Raw genomic sequence first — 18,965 nt, 5'->3', positions numbered from 1 at the left:
TATCATAATCTGACCTGTAGGCGCCAGATATAGTTGCATGTATCAATTGGCTAGAAGAGACTTATTCTTAAATACAAGAAGAGTATTTTGGATGAGGCAGAAACTGACCTGAGCCTCTTGCAAAGGAACCCAAAGTTTCAATCCAAGCTGCAGATGGGGCCATACAAGGAAACACACAGCGTGTCCTTTGTCACACCACCCAGCCTGAAATCTTAAACTCTCTATGTCCTGATATTTTATGTCAATCCAAACAAATGTAAATCTGAACCAAGGGCTGTTGGGTACCAAGGAGAATATTGGATACACCAGGACTTGAATCTGTGGGCCAGAGACGCTGTGCGAGTGCCCGACAGAGGAGGACGTGAGCAGGTTTGGCCCCACGGGCGTTTTCTCCGTGTCCCAACAAAAACCCAGGCGGGCACACCTGATAAATACATGACACATTCATTTTCAGGAAAGTAAAGGAGTTGGTTTCTCCACAATCTTACCGATTCCCCAGCACCGGCTGGAGGGGGTTTTTCTTCTGCCTCACCAGTTCCCAGCAAGTGAGTAACGTGCCCCAAGCTTGCTTTTAAATAAGGAAAGTCGGTATCGTTTCTGGGCAGGGCTAATTCACAGGGCTTTCCTTGGGCAGGATCCTATAGGGAGTTTTTCCTTCCTGGTATTTTTCTGCAATTTGCATATTGGGAATCTCATTTCTCTGGAAATTAGATGGAAATGTACCTGTGATAACGCTCCTGCTTCAGGTTCCCCTTCATTGCTTTTTAAGCTTCGTGTTGCGTAAATCCGTCCCACCCAAGGGAGGTTCTGCTGCTTTCAGAAATGCTAAACTTCACGGGTAAAATCTGAATATTGTTCTGTCTACATCAGATACATATTATTGCTTTCATGAGCAGCCACATGCTGATTTACGGCAACGTGCTATTTGTTTATCAACATTTACATTGTGGATTTTTAAATTATTCTAATAACATAAGGCCAACAAGTTGGTCATGATGTTACTCCTTTCAAGTCCTCCTTTGAACATATATATAAATCAACTCTCCTTTGATGTGAAATTGGAGATTTCATAACCGTGTGTTTACTTTTTGGTTTAAAAATAAGCTGAAGGGAAAACAAAAAAAACCCTGAAAAAAAACAAATAGTACTTTGTATCTCATTAAAAATAGTTTCTAGGGCATTAAAAACTATATTGTTTTAGGAAACAAGGACTAGAAAGAGTTGCAAAAGCATTTGATTTTTTAATGACTGATAGTTGACTGCAACCATTCCACTTTTCTCCAGGCACTGAAATGTCTGAAAACTTTCTCCTTCAGTACAGATTAGTATGAAATGGGGTCATTTTTCGTAAAACATCTACATGCACCTTCCCATCATGCTTCATGTGAGTGCTTAAAAAGGAAAATCAATAGAAATTGTGAAGTAACAGGCACAGCTGCAAATTTGTTCGACACGGACCTTTCTGTAAGTGATGTAACATCAGGAAAGCACAGATAAACAGTCAGGTTACCGCTCTTAGAAATCAAAGAATTTTAACTCTTCGGACTTGCAGACTTTTTAAGAAAACAGCAAATGGAATTTGGGGTTGCAACCTGTGAACTTTGCTCTACCTCTGCTCAGGCAAAACCCCAAATCCGTGAGTTTTGTCTGCTTAAGGGTTTCAGTGTCTCTGTGCTGTACAGGAGCGAGGTGTCCGTGTTGGATGAAGAGGGCTTGGGATTCACAAACCTTTCCTCCAGCTTCTCACAGGCAACGGGACCAATCTCATCTTTTTAAAAACCCGCAGTTGCGCCTGAGTGTCACATCCATTCCCTTCGAGCGCCTGCAGCTCCAGACAAAAGCATTACACATTTGCTGTTTGACCTGGTTGCCGTATACACGGATGAGTAATTTCCCTCCTGTGTGTAAATAATTTCCGGCTGGACTCTCATCCCTGCTCCGTCACACGGCCAGGTGAGTGTCGGCCCCGGGAGACGAGCTGTTGAAACGAATGGAGTTACACCGAAGTTTAATCGCGCTTCTGGATCTGCAGTGATTTACTCAGTGCAATTAAGCTGAGAAGGAATAAGCCCAGCTGCCTTTGCGTGGAAATCAAAGGCGAAAGGAACCCTCGGATCACAAATCCTTTTGTTCTGAGGATTTCTAGGAGCGGTGGAAGAGCCAGGGATGTAACGTTTGCGTCAGAAGGGTGGGTCGCTGGGAACAGAGTTTATAAACATTTTTACACATTGGAGATCTGCACCGAGATTCCTCCATCAAAGTGCAGGGTGGGACCCCACTCTCCCCAGTTACTCCCGGCCTGAGCCCTGCAGCATCTCAGCAGCTCTTTTATCTCCAAATTGCCCTCAGCTCCTGCAAATGACTAAAACTTTTTTTAAGCAGCCTCTTTGCATAAGGACTCTTGGCCTCCGGGAACCTCAGCTGGTATAAATTGACTTCAAAGGATTTACATCAGCAGCAGATACATCCTCCTGTCTTTATTCTCCTTCTGAAACACCAGGATCACCTCTGATGCTGCACTCCAAAGGGGAATAGGAACAGGAATAACTACAGGACTATCGCTGGAGCTGGTGTGGGACTGGAAAGACCAAGAAATGTCTGTGGCTCCTGCCTGGGAAAGGAGGAGAATCGTTTCTGCCATAAAGACCCAAAAAGGTGGGCTTTTCCACACTGAAGCATGGGGGAGACGTCCCATGTGTGGCTGAATGCTGCCCTGGACTCCACCTCATGTCACACATGGTGGCCCCAGAGCCAGCAGGTTCCCAGCATGTTTGGGCTCTTAAACCTGGCAAATCCTGTCATAAATTAGGCCAGATTGTCTTCCTTTGCACAAAAAAAAAAAGACAAGCGAGCTTCACCTGCAGTGTTTGGTTAGGCTGGGGAGAAGGAGCTGCCATGCATTTGATGCCGATGCTGCCACGTGCCTGCAGAAATCCCCGTGGTTGTGTCCCCTTGCAGAGCCGTGTGCCGGTGCCAGCGTTCAGCCCCACGCTGCAGCCGAAAGGATGAAACAAGCAAATAAAGCAACTGCTGGTGCAGAGAACGTGAACAGCCAAGAGGGGAACTGTGAGTGAACTTTCCCAACAGTAATCAAGGAAATTACCGCACGCACGCCTGGAAAGAAACTGTGATTCCCTTTACCAGAGAATACACAAAAAAAAAAAAAAAGGGTCACTGCTGGTAATCAAAGAATGATTCGATTTCTGGGAGACTTAATTTGGTTCAGATGACTTTTGCAGTTCCTTCAGAGCATGCAAAACAGGAAGACTCCAGGCGATGTGATGGCTTTTTCTCACACAACCCTCCAGATGGTTTTAGACCTCTGCGCTGTGCTGGGAAGGTCAGCTGCACAGCCATGTGTATCTGCTTATTCATAATTTCAGTTTGGGGCTTCATCTTATTTATGTTATCTGCACTCTTTTCATCAGTTGAATGTGTTAATTGTGTGGTCCTGTGATCAGAGTTTGGGGTAGAGAGAAGGGAGCCCCAAGCCCGTTTCCCGATTTTTGCTTCTTTTTAAGGCAAAACCTGCTCGAATCGGGGTGGGCATTCCCTCCCGTGCGCATCCTTGCGTGTGCGCACGCGTATGGTTGCATGTGCCTCAGTTCCCATCTTGTATGGTGAGGTTATCAGTGCTTATTTCCTTCGTTAAAGGCACCAAGATGATTATTAATTATGAAAATAACAGCACACGTCCCCTTGTTGCTGATAGGCATTATTGTAATTGCCGAGCCAAGGGCCGCGCTGCGCTCACGCACGAGCTCTTTGAAGCCGCACCGCGTCTGTTTGCTTAATGGCAGAGCAGTTGGTATTTTCTCATTGCTAGCGTGCAATCTGTTTGTTTTACCCTTCGCTGTCAGATCGATTTAACGAAGGGATCGTTACAGAGGTTTGCACATGACATCAGGCATTGATCTGTGCACAGGAGCAGCAACGTGCCTTCTTCCCACAGGCAAATGGCAAAGCAGCTCGGATGTCACTCCAGAGCATCCTCACATCAAGGGAAGCTCCGGAAAAATCCCAGATAGCCTCCAGGAGCAGTGAAGATACTGCGATAACTGAGCGCACCGTCAGCATGCTGAACTGCGGTGTTTTTAAAAAGGGTATTGTGTTATTAAATAAACCCTGCTTAGGTGCCAGCATCATTCAGATGGTAAATTGCAATAAATTTTTGCAAAGCATGTGGGTGTTCTCACAGCACCATGGGTGTCTCGGCTGGGTTGGGCGCCGATGCTCCTTTCAGCAGAGCTGTAATCCTGCTGTCTGCGTTTATAAAAGGTTACTGATGAAAAGTCTGGAAAAGGGAGCAAGATTAAGGCTTTTGGAGGAGATGAAGGGGACAGAGTTCTGGTTAAAGATCAGATATGAGGATCCCAAGGTCTTTTATCTGTCCGCATCTCTGCTGCAGATGGCTTGGGTGACCTTGTGGAGGCCATTTAATTGCTCTGTGCCTCTGTGAAAAGGCAGCAACTCCCCTTTGTGTACTGTCTGAAACCAGTTGTGAGGTAAAGGCATTTTTTTCAAATGTTTGTCCACCACTTGGGGTTATTTGTCTGAAAGGGGTGATTGTGTAGGAAACCCCACTGATTCAACGTCGCCGTTTGTGTGATCATCTGATTATGGTGTTTTTCCTTGGAAAGATAAAGGCCTCGATCCAGGGAAATGTTTCAGCACATGCTTCGCTGGCAGTCTGTGGGAGTGCTCACGTGTCTGGTGCTTGTGACCGGGGAAAATACGTCACCGTGAGGAACGATAAGGGGCAGAGCTCTCTTCCCACGGGCTTTCTCTTGCTTGGTTTTCACTCTTGCTGCTGCTTGCTCTCCATCACTAAGGTTTCTCTTCGGAGTTTCAAAAAGCCTTTTGGTTGGCACAGAGTTTAGTGGAGACCCTGTGAGCCCCTGCCCATGACCCAGCACTGTGGGATGCCCTCCTGGGCATCCAGCATCCTTCACATCCCTCTCTTGCTGGTATCCCTTGAGATGGCATCCTTCACATCCCATTTCTGCCTGTAGCCCACGAGACACCACCATTCGCATCCCATTTCTGCCTGTATCCCACGAGACTACACCCTTCACGTCCCATTTCTGCCTGTATCCCATGAGACAACACCCTTCACGTCCCATTTCTGCCTGTATCCCACGAGACGACACCCTTCACGTCCCATTTCTGCCTGTATCCCCCGAGATGGCATCTTTCACCTCCCATTTCTGCCTGTATCCCCCGAGACGGCATCCTTCACATCCCATTAATGCCTGTATCCCACAAGACTACATCCTTCATATCCCTCTCTCGCCTGTATCCCACAGGGACACACATGACATCACAGCCTCATGACATCATGCCAGGAGAGCCCAATAAATAGCGTTTAACCAAGGCAGTCAGAGAAAGGAAATAATTTTAGAGCCAAGATTGCACTTTTCGTGTCACAACCGGCGCCCACCAAGGACGTCCTGGAGTGGTGGCAGCGGCACCGCCGCGGTGACTCCTGGCTGGGATCTGTATCGCACGCACAGCGCGATGGGCTTTGCTTTTGATTCTGTGCTAAAGGGACAGCTATAGCTTCCTAATAAAGTGATTGCATTTCAGTTTAAAGTAAAAAATAATGACTGAATCTCAAAATTTAGATTGTCAATATAATCTTGCAAGAAAGGATTTATTAAAATCTTACGCTGTGATTGTGGGCTGACATTACAGTTCTAAGGGTATCACTGGTTTATGCCTTTTACTGGAAAGGTAAAAGGTACCAGTTTGTAAAGGTGTATTTTGCTACGTTGCCTCATTTTGCCTTTAGGGGAAGAAATTTATGTTCACACTGAAAATGGAAAAAATTATGCTTTTAAAAGCATGAATACCTGATTTGAAAATCCTCAGTCTCTGTAATGAAGATGATTAAAAAAAAAAAAAAGCAGAAATGGAGTAAGAGACTACTGCCTACTTTTGGCTTATTTAAATATGCACAGAGTTTCCTCCATTTTAATCTTCCTTATAAAAAGATGGCTGTGTTACTCAAGCTGGCAACCCCTCAGAAACCAGCATCATTTTTTTGTCGTGCGGCTCAGCTGAGCGAGGCTGATGCGGAGCGGGGACCCCCCTCAGCCACCCCGGCAACCAGGACGATTCATAATTCATAAGCGCTTCCAGCTGAATCCCCTCGGATTAGTTCTCCTTTCTTCGTGCAAGCCCTGATTTCATTATTCTCTCCTGCGAGCAAATACACCCACGTTCAGCCCTCTGCAAGGATGCTGTGCCAGGCTGGGCTTTGTCTGGGATTAGCGAACACCGGGTTTTTGGGGGATCGCCGCCTTTGAACGCTGGTTTTTTTTGTTGTTGGCGGGGAAGGGGGGTGCCCGTGTGCCCGAGGAGCTGCTCTCCTGCCTGACCGGCGGTTTCTCCGGGAGGATTTGTGGACGGTGCCGTGGAGTTTTCCAAAATGCCTGAGGCAAACTATTTGTTATCTGTGTCTTGGGGTTACATTAAGGTGGGTTTAAAATCTTAAGGTTTATAAATGACTGGGTTTTGTGCTGTGTTGCTTGGATTAAACCTCTGTAAGGAAAACGCGCTTTTTAAATGGTTATTTATGTGTACTGTATGGCAAGAGATAAACATATCTCTGTAGCATGCATGCAACATATATGTATGTAAATTTTTTTTATCCTTTGAGAATTCACTGTTACGGGATAAAATGATGCAGCAATGAAAATGTGTGATTAGAAAATGAGGAGGATCATTGCATTTATATCTGGGTTAGGAAATGCTTGAATCCCACATTTTACTGTAATGATCCGAGCAGATCTTCAGCTTTATGGCATATTTCTCCTTGGTTCTGGTCTGAACATATACTATTGTCTTTTACTTGCATAATTCAAAATGGAGCGAACTTAGAAAATTCAAGAACAGGAGAAGGTTATAGGCTGTGAAATTTAAAACCAAGACAAGAATTTGATCTTTCAAGGAGATTGCCTGAAATGTTATCTCTCATTTGTTACAGTAAAAACTAATATGCATTTTTAAAGGATATCAATTTTGTAGTTTAGTGTACTGAAAAGAAATATCTAGGCATGATGACACTGAACAGTGTCTGAATGAAACCATATGTCGCTGACTCTGTTCCAAATACCTCCTTAATTTTCATTTTAGCATCCTCTTTGTGGACTTGCTTGTGCTACAGTTGGAGCTGGGTGAAGTGGGAAAAGCAGTCAGAAAAATGCCATCTTTGTGTGTTCTCTTCCCCTCGCAGTTCAAGAGGATGCTGAACCGGGAGCTGACACACCTCTCCGAGATGAGCCGCTCTGGCAACCAGGTGTCCGAGTACATCTCCAACACTTTCCTGGGTAAGGTGACTCAAAAATAACAATTAATAGCAGCCACTGGTCGATGCTTGTGCCCAGTTCTCCTTCGGGGCAGAGCATTATTTAAATGTTTTGATTTTTCACTTTCAAAATGGATATGAGGAGGGAAATAATGCAGTGTTTGAATAAGTCTACCCACAGAAGAATTCCTTCTTCAAATCAAAAGATTTTTCTGTTCGCATCGAATTGACTTATCGGGACCTGCATTATGCAATATTTGACTTTTTGATTTTTGTGTTGACCTTACGTAAAGGACAAAGTCACACAAACCCGGCTGCACACTCTCATCTTTGCAACTGCTGCCTCTCCCAGCTGCATCTTCACCCTTCAGGTTCAGCCCAGGGATTTTATATATTACTTTGTGTGTCTTGGTTCATTTTGCACTGGAAGTCAGAATGAAGAGTAAAGAGAATATTTTGCATTTCATTAGTTTTGTTGGAACTCATAGGACTACTGCCATGAATTCATCCCCTCTGTTTACAAAATATATTTGCTATGCAAAATACAATTTTCTGAGTTTTTAAGCAGCTTAGAATTTGTGAGCATTTGCATATAAAACAAAGCTTAGCAGAGGACCTTCACACATGTATCTCTTGAGTCCAACAGCTTCAAATGCTGAGCGTCCATGGGGTGCCGGAGCTCGTGGGGAACTTGTGCCCTGCGGTTAAGGTGGCCCAGAATGCACTCATGGTTATGACACACCATTATTTCCATTAAGGGATTTAAAAGTGATTTCAATAGCCAGTTGCAACTGGAACTACCGCGTGTATTTAGGACACATCACATCATTAATAAACCGTGGAAGTCTGGAGTTGCTTTGTGGGAATCCGCTTGCCCTGTCTTATCGCTCAGCTTCATCGTGACATCCAGGACATGAATTAATGTGGACCAAAGATAACACTAATAAACCACACATACACTCGAGTTAGTGGAGCCTGGATACAGACAGTCTTGTTCATTCCTGTTCTGCTGCTTCTCCGTGTTCTGTGATGGTGACGTCCTCGCCATTTTGGGGCACTTTGAGGGACACTCAACCACTTCAGGCCATGTTAATCCTGTGTAGTTCAGGCTCTCCAGATCAGGCCAGATTGCAACTTGATTGCTCAGATTAGAAAGAAATGAGTAAAGCTTTTAAAAGGATCTTAAAGCTTTTTTTTAGAAAGTCATGCTGTTGCATTTTTATGAATTAGGTTTTTTGCCCCTAAAATTTGGTTTAAAAATCAAAAGAACATGCAAGATAACTGGAGTTTACAACTGAAGTTGAAACAAAGAAAAAAAAGAACTGTGTGGATAGAACAAAATGGATCATTTATCTCCAAAGAGTGATTGCAAGATTGGGGTAACTTACAGATATTAAACCCAGATAATGTTGCTTCATTCGGTCTCTTGACTTTTTTAACTGAGTTGAGGAAGACACCAAGGAATGGGGCCAGTCCTGCGGTCACCGTTTGGTCACTGAGCACAAGGACACCGGTTTCCAGCAAAAACCCACGAGGGAAACACCCACTGATGTCAGCTTGGCTGTTGCTGTGAATAATGGCTTCCTTCTTAATTGCCGTGCGGCAGCCACACTGGTCGTTCTTATTTTGAGATTTTTAATTAAGTCAATGCAAAAGTAACTAATGCCTGAATGCCTCGTCCCTCCAGAGGTCCTCAGAGGTACAAAGGTGCAAAGATATTATAGTTGCCTTTTCTAACAGTTCATGACACTTAGTAGGAAAGTAATGAGCCACTGTATCTCCATTTTACTGCAGCAAGTAAATCAGTTGTAGAGGCAGTAAGTAGCATATGTAGACAGATTTATTTATTAAACACATCTCCACAGCCAAGTTTTGCCCCATTAGGTCCCTACTTGTTGTGCCCCAAGATTGTTGCTATCTCTGAGCATGACAACAGAAACACGGCCCGTGTGTTGTATGTTATTCTATATTTGTAAAGGGCAAACCTTTAATAAATTAAATCAGTGACATCAATTTGTTATTGGGTTGGTGTTTTAAAAGCAGGGGGTGTGGAGGTGGGTTTTGCCCTAGTAAGTATCAGTCGAGTGAATGTGAAAATATATGCTTATATACTTTATTGAGGAAAAATGTGTTGTTTGAATATATATTTTATTTTCCTGAAAATAAGTAATAAAAATTGAGATCTGGCCGTAAGCAGAACCTGGAGTTCCTGGGCATGAGCCGCTTCCCCAGGCGATGCAGCTTGGAACTGGCTGCAATGGGAGCAGCCTGGTCCTCGTGTCCCAGCAGCGCTCAGTGGGAAGGTTCCATCTTGGTTGTGTGACCTTTTTTGTTTTGATTTTGGTTCAGTTTGGTCCCAAAATTAGACAAGGCTCCTGGCAGAAACACTTGGGTTTGAACTGGTGTGCAGAACCACTTAATCAGCAAAGCTATGAGTTGATCTGAGTGGGGGGAGATGTGATGGGTGCTCGCAGTGCAAATGATGTTGACTCATTTCACCCTTATTTGTTATAGACAAGCAGAATGATGTGGAGATTCCTTCTCCCACCCAGAAGGACAGAGAGAAGAAGAAAAAACAGCAGCTCATGACACAGATCAGTGGAGTGAAAAAATTAATGCATAGCTCGAGCTTAAACAACACCAGCATCTCACGGTTTGGTGTGAAAACAGAAAAGGAAGACCATCTGGCCAAGGTATGACAGATTCTTGCAGTTCTGGGAGAATCAGTGTTATCTGGAAGCGGGGGATGGACTGGTGGGATGTGGCCATTACAAATGCTGTAATTGGCGGTTCCAGACGCTGACAGAATATTCTTGTGTCCATAAATTCATTGAAAATATCCCTAAAATGATGCAAAACTGAAACGAAGGCTGAGGAGACTAATTCTCAACACGGTCTAACAGTGCTACATCCAGCAAACTGGCTGTGGGGCCTTTGTCCCTGATAGGGGTGTTTTTTCTTGCTACCTGGGAACACGCATCACAAATAATTCCCCTGCCACACAGAGAAGTGTCGTCTCCTTGTGCAGGTGGTTTGACATCAGCCCTTCACAGTTACTCGGTGTTCATGTACTTTATTAAGTCTGTGTGTTCGTGCACTTACATAATGAAGATTGAATTTGCATCTTTTTAAGCTTTTAGAGAATGCAAAAGACACGGTGTGAGTGATAAATGCAGAATCGTCTTGAAAAGTGTTGTAACTGTACTCTTTTTGTCCTTTCAAAAGGAACTGGAAGATCTGAACAAGTGGGGTCTCAACATATTTAACGTTGCAAGGTATTCCCACAACAGGCCTCTCACCTGCATTATGTATGCTATATTTCAGGTTAGTGATTTGCTGATGAAATTTGCTCTTCTTTTACACCACTATTTTAGTTTCTAATTACTTTCTGTTTTGTTGCCTTCTACCATATGACATCCTTATTTAATGTATGCATGTGTGCTTGTACCGTTTATTATACAGGAGCGAGATCTGCTGAAAACATTCAAGATCTCATCAGACACTTTTGTCACGTACATGATGACGCTGGAAGATCACTACCACTCGGATGTCGCCTACCACAACAGCCTCCATGCCGCCGACGTTGCCCAGTCCACACATGTTCTGCTCTCGACCCCTGCGCTGGATGTGAGTTCCCTAGTTTGAGCTCAGTGTTTTGCGTTTTAATGTGGGATGACGGCTTAAAAACATCACACTGCCTATGTGAACGTTGATAAAAAAGCCCCTAAGCTGATTCAGTAACCCTCAGACTTGCAAAAAGCAGCTGCCTGCTCTTCCAAGGGCTCAGTTTTCTGCCAGGGAAATCACCATGAAGAAATTTCAGCAGCGGCTTTGCCCGGAATCTCTGGTTCATCTTAAAGAGCACATGCTGCTTGTAGACCTTTCTTCTGAGTAAATGTCTTGTCCTCAGAAAACTAATTTTAAAAGCACAATTTGTTTCTCTGAATCAGCCTTTTGAACCGTTGAGAGATATAACATAGGGACTTTTCTGACAAATTCCTTGTTTTCCTTGCTAGGCTGTCTTCACTGATTTGGAAATCCTTGCTGCGATTTTTGCAGCTGCAATTCATGATGTGGATCACCCCGGGGTCTCCAATCAATTTCTTATTAATACAAGTGAGTTTTGTTTCAAATACAATAATAATTCCATCTGCAAACTTGGAAACTAATGGAAATACATTACAGTGAGGTCAGAAATTATGACTTTCAGATTGAATTGCTTTCTCAAAATATTGTGCAGTAAACTAGGCATTTTGAAATAAAGCAGTAATTAAAATGAAATTCCTATCAGAGAAAGCTATTGTACAATTTGCAAAACGCCCTTGAATCTTGTGAATATTACAACTTGTTAGCGCATAATAATTCTTCCAGTCCTGAGTGCAAATATTTTCATTCATGTAAGATAAATAATGCTATTGCTATTGACAACGATAAAGCTAAATATTGTGGTTCATATTGTGTTCTGCAACAGGCTAAGTATGTATCTTGGTTCCAAAATATGGGTATTGTTCTTTTTTGGAAAGTGCGTTTGCAGGATTCATGCTTTCTGTCGTCAGTGATTCTGAAGCCCGTCACTAAGTCAACCAAGTGCTATTTTGTTCGTTATAACCGAGCAGAGGGCTGTTTATATTACATACATATGTGCTCAGATTAGAAAACCACACGCTCTTGGCACACATGAAACAAAAAAATACATTTTTTTCCCAATTTATTGCATACATTTATTGCAAACGTTTCAGTACCCAGGACAAGCGTTTGCTTTTTGAAATCACACATTTCCCACACTGGAGTCACATCTTGGTGTTGTTTTGCTAGATTCCGAACTAGCCCTGATGTACAATGATGAATCCGTCTTGGAGAACCACCACCTGGCCGTGGGTTTCAAACTGCTCCAAGAGGAGCACTGCGACATCTTCCAGAACCTGACCAAGAAACAGCGGCAGACGCTCAGGAAGATGGTGATCGACATGGTATGGGCTGTGCACACACCACTCCTGTTCTGAGACACAAAACTGGTTTCTTTGTGTGGTTGCCTGTACTGAGATCCTATTTTCACTTCTCTAAAGGTATTGGCGACAGATATGTCCAAGCACATGAGTCTGTTAGCGGATCTGAAGACTATGGTGGAAACCAAGAAGGTGACCAGTTCGGGAGTCCTCCTTCTGGACAACTACACGGACAGAATACAGGTACATCAGCCACATGTCCTGGATTTGGGGTATTTTGATCAGGATTGAAGAAACCACGCTCTTGTTTTTGCTGTGGCTTTTAAGTGGGCCATGTATGGAAGCTACTGACGTAAATTTTCAGCAACTGTTTTCTTCTGTTCTGCACCATAAAGAGGTACAAGGTGGTCCCATACATTTTAGATGAAGGGGATTATGTTTTTAACACTTAGAGCATGGAACTGCAAACACGCACATTCTTCTGAAGTTAATCTCTAAGGCTGAGTTTTGGAGGGCTCCCGAATTTCCTCGCTACTTTCTCCCATTTGTTTCTCATGTCAAAAAAGTCTTGCGAGACTGCAAGAATTTAATTTGTAACTCCACACCCAAAACAACTCTCTCACCGAGCTGAAATTAGTGATGTGCAGTCTGTTCCCTATATAATCTAATCCTTGATTTATAGAAATGACAGAGCCATCCTGGAACAGGAATACGGAGTTGGTAGGACAAGAGATATCCTGATCTTCTCTCCACTTTGATGGCCAACTTCTTAGGAACAGTCTCATGGGAAGGCTCTCCTTACATTTTTATTTAAGATATTAAAACAGGTCTCTCTGTTGCTGCCGAAATCCTTGTGGCCACAGTTAGTCAGGCGCGTTTTTTGTGTGTGTAGAAGGGATATTACTCATTTAATAAAGCAGGAGCATTTAACCATCTGAGAGCATATGGAAGTAAATTATGAATGGTGGGAAGCACCTGCATTCAAAAACAAACCTATATGATGTAATTAACATTGCCACAACTGCACCCCATGTAAATAATGAGTTGTCTGAAAAACATACAGCACGTTTTACTTTTGAAGCAGACCATAGCAGCTCGTCTCATATACGGAGATGTTCTGATGTTAATATTTTTATAGGCTGTTGCATAATCAAAGAGTCTTGTGGTTAAATGTTCTGAATTAAGCAAGCAGATACAGCTTGAAACCATCCTCTTTTTCCATTTGATTTTATGAGTTTTCTGATTAATGTAATTGCAGGTTCTCCGAAATATGGTACATTGTGCGGACTTGAGTAATCCCACAAAGTCTCTGGAGCTGTACCGGCAGTGGACGGACAGGATCATGGAGGAGTTCTTCCAGCAGGGAGACAAAGAGCGAGAAAGAGGGATGGAAATCAGCCCGATGTGCGACAAACACACGGCGTCAGTGGAAAAATCACAGGTAATTGGCTGCGAGCTGCATTTTTGTACTGCCTGAGCTTATGTTTTTAAAGCGGAGACAAAATGCATCTGCTTTCTCTAGCGCAATTAGGCAAGCAGCCAGCTGTTCAGAGGGTTGGTTCTGATTGCCCCTGACATCCAGCTGTGCCTGGAGCTCACATACACTACCGAGGCTGTTCTGACTCTGTTATGTGCCCCTCGGCGTCTCCTCATTTCCAAACGCGTGTTCATCTTGCCCTGTTTGTGTCCCAGTTTCCAGAGCGAGTTGCTTTCCTTTTATTCACCGGGCTTGAAAAATGCAGTTCTGATCTCCCCTTCCTCCTGCCAGGTCTCCTGCCTCCTCACCCCCCAGCCTCCTCAGTTAGCACCTCCAGCCCCTCCTGACATAATAACCCCATGTTAAGCACATACAGCAACATCAGCCCCATCATACTGTGGGGTTCGGAGCTTCTCCCACTTCAGGACACTGGAAAAATTTGGATGTCAGTCGTTTTTTGGCCTCATGCAGCATGGTTTTACAGTGCACGGTGTGGCCGGTTACATTAGAGGTCTGATGGAGCTGTTGGCTGCTGGGTGAGGTCAAAGAAACATTTATTTATGTCAATACAAACCTTAAAAGGAGCTGGATATGTGGGTTTTGGTGGGTTTTCTTTTTGAGATTAACTGGCTCCTCACTAGTTCTGAGTCATAGATTAAATGGTTTCAAGGTCAGATTTTGTTCTGACCTGTGTAGCACAGGCCATAAAATTTCACCGGGTTAGTCTGTAATGAAGCCGGTAATTTATGTTTGCCTAAACATATTCCAATCTTTATATAATGGTGTCTTAGTTGTTGTTTTTAAATGACTCGAGCAAGTCATCATCGAGGTTTTTCAGCTTGAATAAGTAACAAAATTGATGATAATTATTTCCAAATGTCCTCTTGGGCTAAGCCAAGTGGTTTCAAAATTATTCACTCAACCGCATGGTGATTTTGTTGGAAAAATCTGTCTTATTTGTTAACCTAACAAGAAATGAATCCTTCAGCCAGGCTTGGCTATAAAATGCCCATGCTCCGCATGTGAGCTCCAATTAATTTTTTGTTTCAAATGCACACTTCACAGAGGTTTCAAAATGGCTTTTTTGCTAAGCAAAAGGAACAGGAATGACACAAAATGGCCACCACTGAAATCCCACCTAATGGCAGGGGACAAAGGGAGGTGACATGGCCAGTCTGGAGTGACACAGAGACCTGATGGGAAAATGGTGTGCATGTTATCTCAGAGCTCCACATGTTAACTCTTTACATCAAAATATTTTTAAGATCAGTGCTGAGCTACCTGGCCAGAGATTTGGGGTTACTGTTTAAAGAAAAAATGACTTTGTAACGAAGTGACCAATCTCTGGCTGGTGGTGCTGTACAGCCCTTGAGCGATTTGGGTGGCGGTGAAGCCATCAGCCATAACCATACAGAATTCCTTTTTTTCACTTTAAAAATGCTCTGGAACATGTGCTGCAGGAAATTTTCATCACCTTTTTGTTCGGGCTGCCTCACCAGTACATTACAATTGAATGTTAATGGTTCTATTGACATCCTGTTGTGTCTGAAGGAGGCATGTGTGACTTCCAAAGCAAACATCTGCACGTTGGGTCTGGCCCCTTGGAGAGCCATTTTCCTGCTGCACAGAAATGTTGTCCAGCGGAGTGAGGAGAGCAGTGACACATTCTGCCAAGACGGAAGAATTTCAATCCTCTTTATGGCCATTCAGTTTTCTCCATCCTGGACGTACGTCCTCTTAGTCAGACAATTGAAAAATGATTTAGCTCAGAGCTTACACGCCAGCCGGCGGAAGGACTGACGGACTTGGCCGCAACCCTCACTCTTTCCACCGCTGGCACGTCACTACGTGGATGGAGTTGGGCAGCACTGGGAGCGCTGGTGCTTCCACATCAGTACTCTGGGATAACGGCAGAGCTGCCATAAATCACAGAATCACAGGATGGTTTGTGTTGAAGGGACCTTCCCAGCTCCCCCAGTGCCACCCCTGCCATGAGCAGGGACATCTTCACCAGCTCACGTTGCTCAGAGCCCCGTCCAGCCTGGCCTGGGATGTCTACAGGGATGGGGCATCCACCACCTCTCTGGGAACCTGGGACAGGCTCTCACCACCCTCAGCATAAAAAATTTCTTCCTCATGTCCAGCCTGAATCTCTCTTCCTTTACTTTAAAACCATCACCCCTTGTCCTATCAATAATAATAAATTGTATATAATTTATAAATAAATAAATAATAACAAATAAATAGTAATAAATGCAGCAGCCCTGTTCACAGTCACCAGGAATCCTGTCTGAGAGACAGCAAAGGTTCTCAGTGCTTTGGGCAGAGGCTGCAATCCTCTGAAACATCTCTGTACACTAGCGCTGGTAGGAGCCACCCCTCGGTGTGACGGTCTGTCTGAAGAGCGATGGCGTTAGCCCTCCTTCTGCAGGGCAGGGCTTGGTCCACTGGTCAGGAGGGGACATCCACAGGGATATTTAAATCACCCTTGCAGCCAGGGATGGGATCGGCAGCTCCATTGCTGAGTTTCCAGGCGGCTTCTGCTTTTGGTTGAACTTCATCCAATGTTTGATTTTGGACAAGATGACAACCTAGTCCAATGTTGTAGGTGCAGCTTTGGATATCTGATGGTTACACCTGCAATTAGGCTGTGCTGCTGTGGGTATTTTACTTATAAAAATCACATATTAACAAAATTTGAGCTTTTTAGACACCTGTCTGCTCCTGGCCATTCCCTAAACACGCCTGTTCCTCTGTTCCTCAGGTGGGATTCATTGACTACATCGTCCACCCGCTCTGGGAGACATGGGCGGACCTGGTGCAGCCTGACGCCCAGGACATCCTGGACACGCTGGAGGACAACAGGAACTGGTACCAGAGCATGATCCCTCAGAGCCCGTCCCCTCCGCTGGAGGAGCGCGGCCGGGACTGCCAAGGCCTGATGGAGAAGTTCCAGTTCGAACTGACGCTGGAGGAGGAGGATTCGGACGGGCCGGAAAAGGACAGCGAGAGCATCGGCTACTTCAGCAATACAAAGACACTCTGTGTGGCCGAGCCGGGGGAAGAGGATTTGCAGAGGGAGGCCAACATCGAAATTGTGACAGAAGATACGTCTCCTGTGGACACATAATGTCCTGCTACCCGTGTGAGTGGATTTTCGACGCTTGACGAGCATGCAAGCAGCCTGACGGACCTGCCTGCAGCCGGGGCTGCGGCCTGTGCCCAACATTGGCCGAAAGATCTTCCCAGCTACTTGAGAGTGGAATCGGGGTGAGAGATCGTGTGCTGAATGATTGATTGCTCAGGAAATTAACAGGTGATTTACATTGTGGTTTAATTGAGCCTTGTCAGCTAAGCGCATGGTGGTGTCCTGGAGCTGGCATGGGTCATGACTGAAGAGAAAGCGACACACAACTGAGAGATTTTATACTGTTAGTTTTGGAATTTATACCAGTTATTCTGATAGAAACTACTGATTAATAACTCTCCATGTAAAACCTGTCCACCTGACCACCTGTCTGCAGACCTGTGTGCCTTCTTTGTAAACACTTTCATGTCTTTTCCAGAGTCTCTTAATTCAATACACGGGGTTTAGTATAAAAAGCAACACAAAGTATTTCAAAATTGACAGAAACTTTTTTGATTCTTCCTGTTACAAGAAGCAGTCTTCCTTTTTTTCATGGGCAATACCTGTCACTTTATTGCAGTTAATCACTTTTACAGACTAAACAGAAGGGAAACCCTCTGTTTTGTATCACCGCACCTTTAACCATCTCCTTAATACCCCGGGTGACCCGTTTAAAGTCACTTCATGCACCATCTCTGTTCGCTTGCCATAGGAATAACAGTATTTTTTCCTCCACGGGGTTTGATTTTTGTCGTGCGCAGGCTGGAGGGTAGCTGGTTTCCGTGGCACAGCGCAGTACGTACATCTATGGGTCAGCAGGACGTACATCTATAGGTCAGCAGTACGTACATCTATAGGTAAGCGTGATCAGGCAGCGTGAGGCGCGTTCCCCCTCGGTGGAAGTTGCACGCTTGGATATTTGTGGTTTTTTCTCGCCTGTTGTTCACGTTTCCTACATTTCGGTCCACCGTCCTCCTCCTGCACTGCCTCGAGCTCTAACACCTCCATTACTGTTTATAACAGTGTATTTATTACATAATGTATATACTGTAATGTTTTGTAAGTTATTAATTTATATGAATTAACATTACCTGTCGGCGGTGATGTTAATTGTGTAGAAAACTCGGAATAAGAGTTGCCTTTTTTTCTTGTAACCTTTTGTATTGCATAAAATACGAGAACCTGAACATAGCTGAAGAGACAGACGCAACCCAGGACGGGCATTGGGGTGGCAGCTGCTGGGGGGTTCGTCTTCATGGAGAAGCGGGGGGGACGAGACCCCAGGGCAGCGGGCGAGCGGTTGGAAGTGCTGAAAACATAGAGGGGGGGAACAAAAAGAATATAAACCCTCGTGAATGGGCCAGCTTTTAAATGTCACGTTCCAATTTCTGAACAACCCAATGTGAATTTCTATAACCAAAATGTGAACTGATGTAATAATTGTGCTGTGAAACTTCTTCTGACAAAGCTTGTCCGGCATCGTGAGCGGTGTCAATCTCAGTTTGTAAAATATGTTTCAAGCTTTTGGTCCAACTTGTGACTAACTAGTTAATGAAAATAGCACAGTTGTGCATGATCAGTGGGTTTGTATGTCTGTTGAACACTGCATTGTTCCAGGTGGTTATTTTATTGTTTCCAAAAAGTTTCACACAATGTATGTTATAGTATTATATATTGTGTTCAGATGCATTCTTAAGAGATTTTTATATGAAGTGAATAAACGAAAGCATGACCCTGCCCGCCGCTCTTCGTGATGCTGCTTTTAACAGGCCGGTGTGTGCTGTGTCTGGGGCGATGGTGGCAGTGCTTGGCTGAATATCCCGTGGCCAAAACCCACCGGGCACGTGGATCCCACCGGCACGTGTTCCGAAGGGGAGGAGAAGGGCGAGTGTGGGCGCAGGGCACGGCCGCCCGGCCAGCGAGACCTTCGCCTTCCTGCGCGGGGCCGGGGCCGGTGGCAGCGGCGACAGGAAGGCGACGCAGACAGGAAGGCGATGGCCGCGGCCTCTGCTTTCATGTCCCGGCCTGACCCAAAACAACTGGTTTTCCAGTAAAAAAACATCCTGCCAACATGCAGTGTGGGGACAGCCCCATGCCCACCATCCA

General features: G+C 44.6%; 1 protein-coding gene across 8 annotated transcripts in view; it reads left to right on the top strand.

The window, feature by feature from the left end:
• Nucleotides 1-18,596, top strand: part of PDE4B (phosphodiesterase 4B) — a 200,432-nt gene extending 181,836 nt beyond the window's left edge. For 6 of the 8 annotated variants that reach the window (XM_065841890.2, XM_071810065.1, XM_065841891.2 and 3 more), the window contains 9 exons: nt 7,238-7,331; nt 9,824-10,002; nt 10,535-10,633; nt 10,772-10,936; nt 11,326-11,425; nt 12,125-12,279; nt 12,376-12,498; nt 13,514-13,696; nt 16,497-18,596. In XM_065841890.2, the coding sequence (XP_065697962.1) occupies nt 7,238-7,331; nt 9,824-10,002; nt 10,535-10,633; nt 10,772-10,936; nt 11,326-11,425; nt 12,125-12,279; nt 12,376-12,498; nt 13,514-13,696; nt 16,497-16,862 (1,464 nt within the window). In that variant the 3' untranslated portion in view covers nt 16,863-18,596. Of the gene's footprint in view, nt 1-1,688; nt 3,341-5,720; nt 6,479-7,237; nt 7,332-9,823; nt 10,003-10,534; nt 10,634-10,771; nt 10,937-11,325; nt 11,426-12,124; nt 12,280-12,375; nt 12,499-13,513; nt 13,697-16,496 lie in introns of those variants that run through there. The other 2 variants (XM_065841895.2, XM_065841898.2) reach the window with 2 other exon arrangements.
• Nucleotides 18,597-18,965: the final 369 nt, after the last annotated feature.

This window comes from Patagioenas fasciata, chromosome 6 (genome assembly GCF_037038585.1).
Source record: "Patagioenas fasciata isolate bPatFas1 chromosome 6, bPatFas1.hap1, whole genome shotgun sequence".
Taxonomy (NCBI): domain Eukaryota; kingdom Metazoa; phylum Chordata; class Aves; order Columbiformes; family Columbidae; genus Patagioenas; species Patagioenas fasciata.
This window is presented reverse-complemented; position numbering and strand designations above follow the sequence as displayed.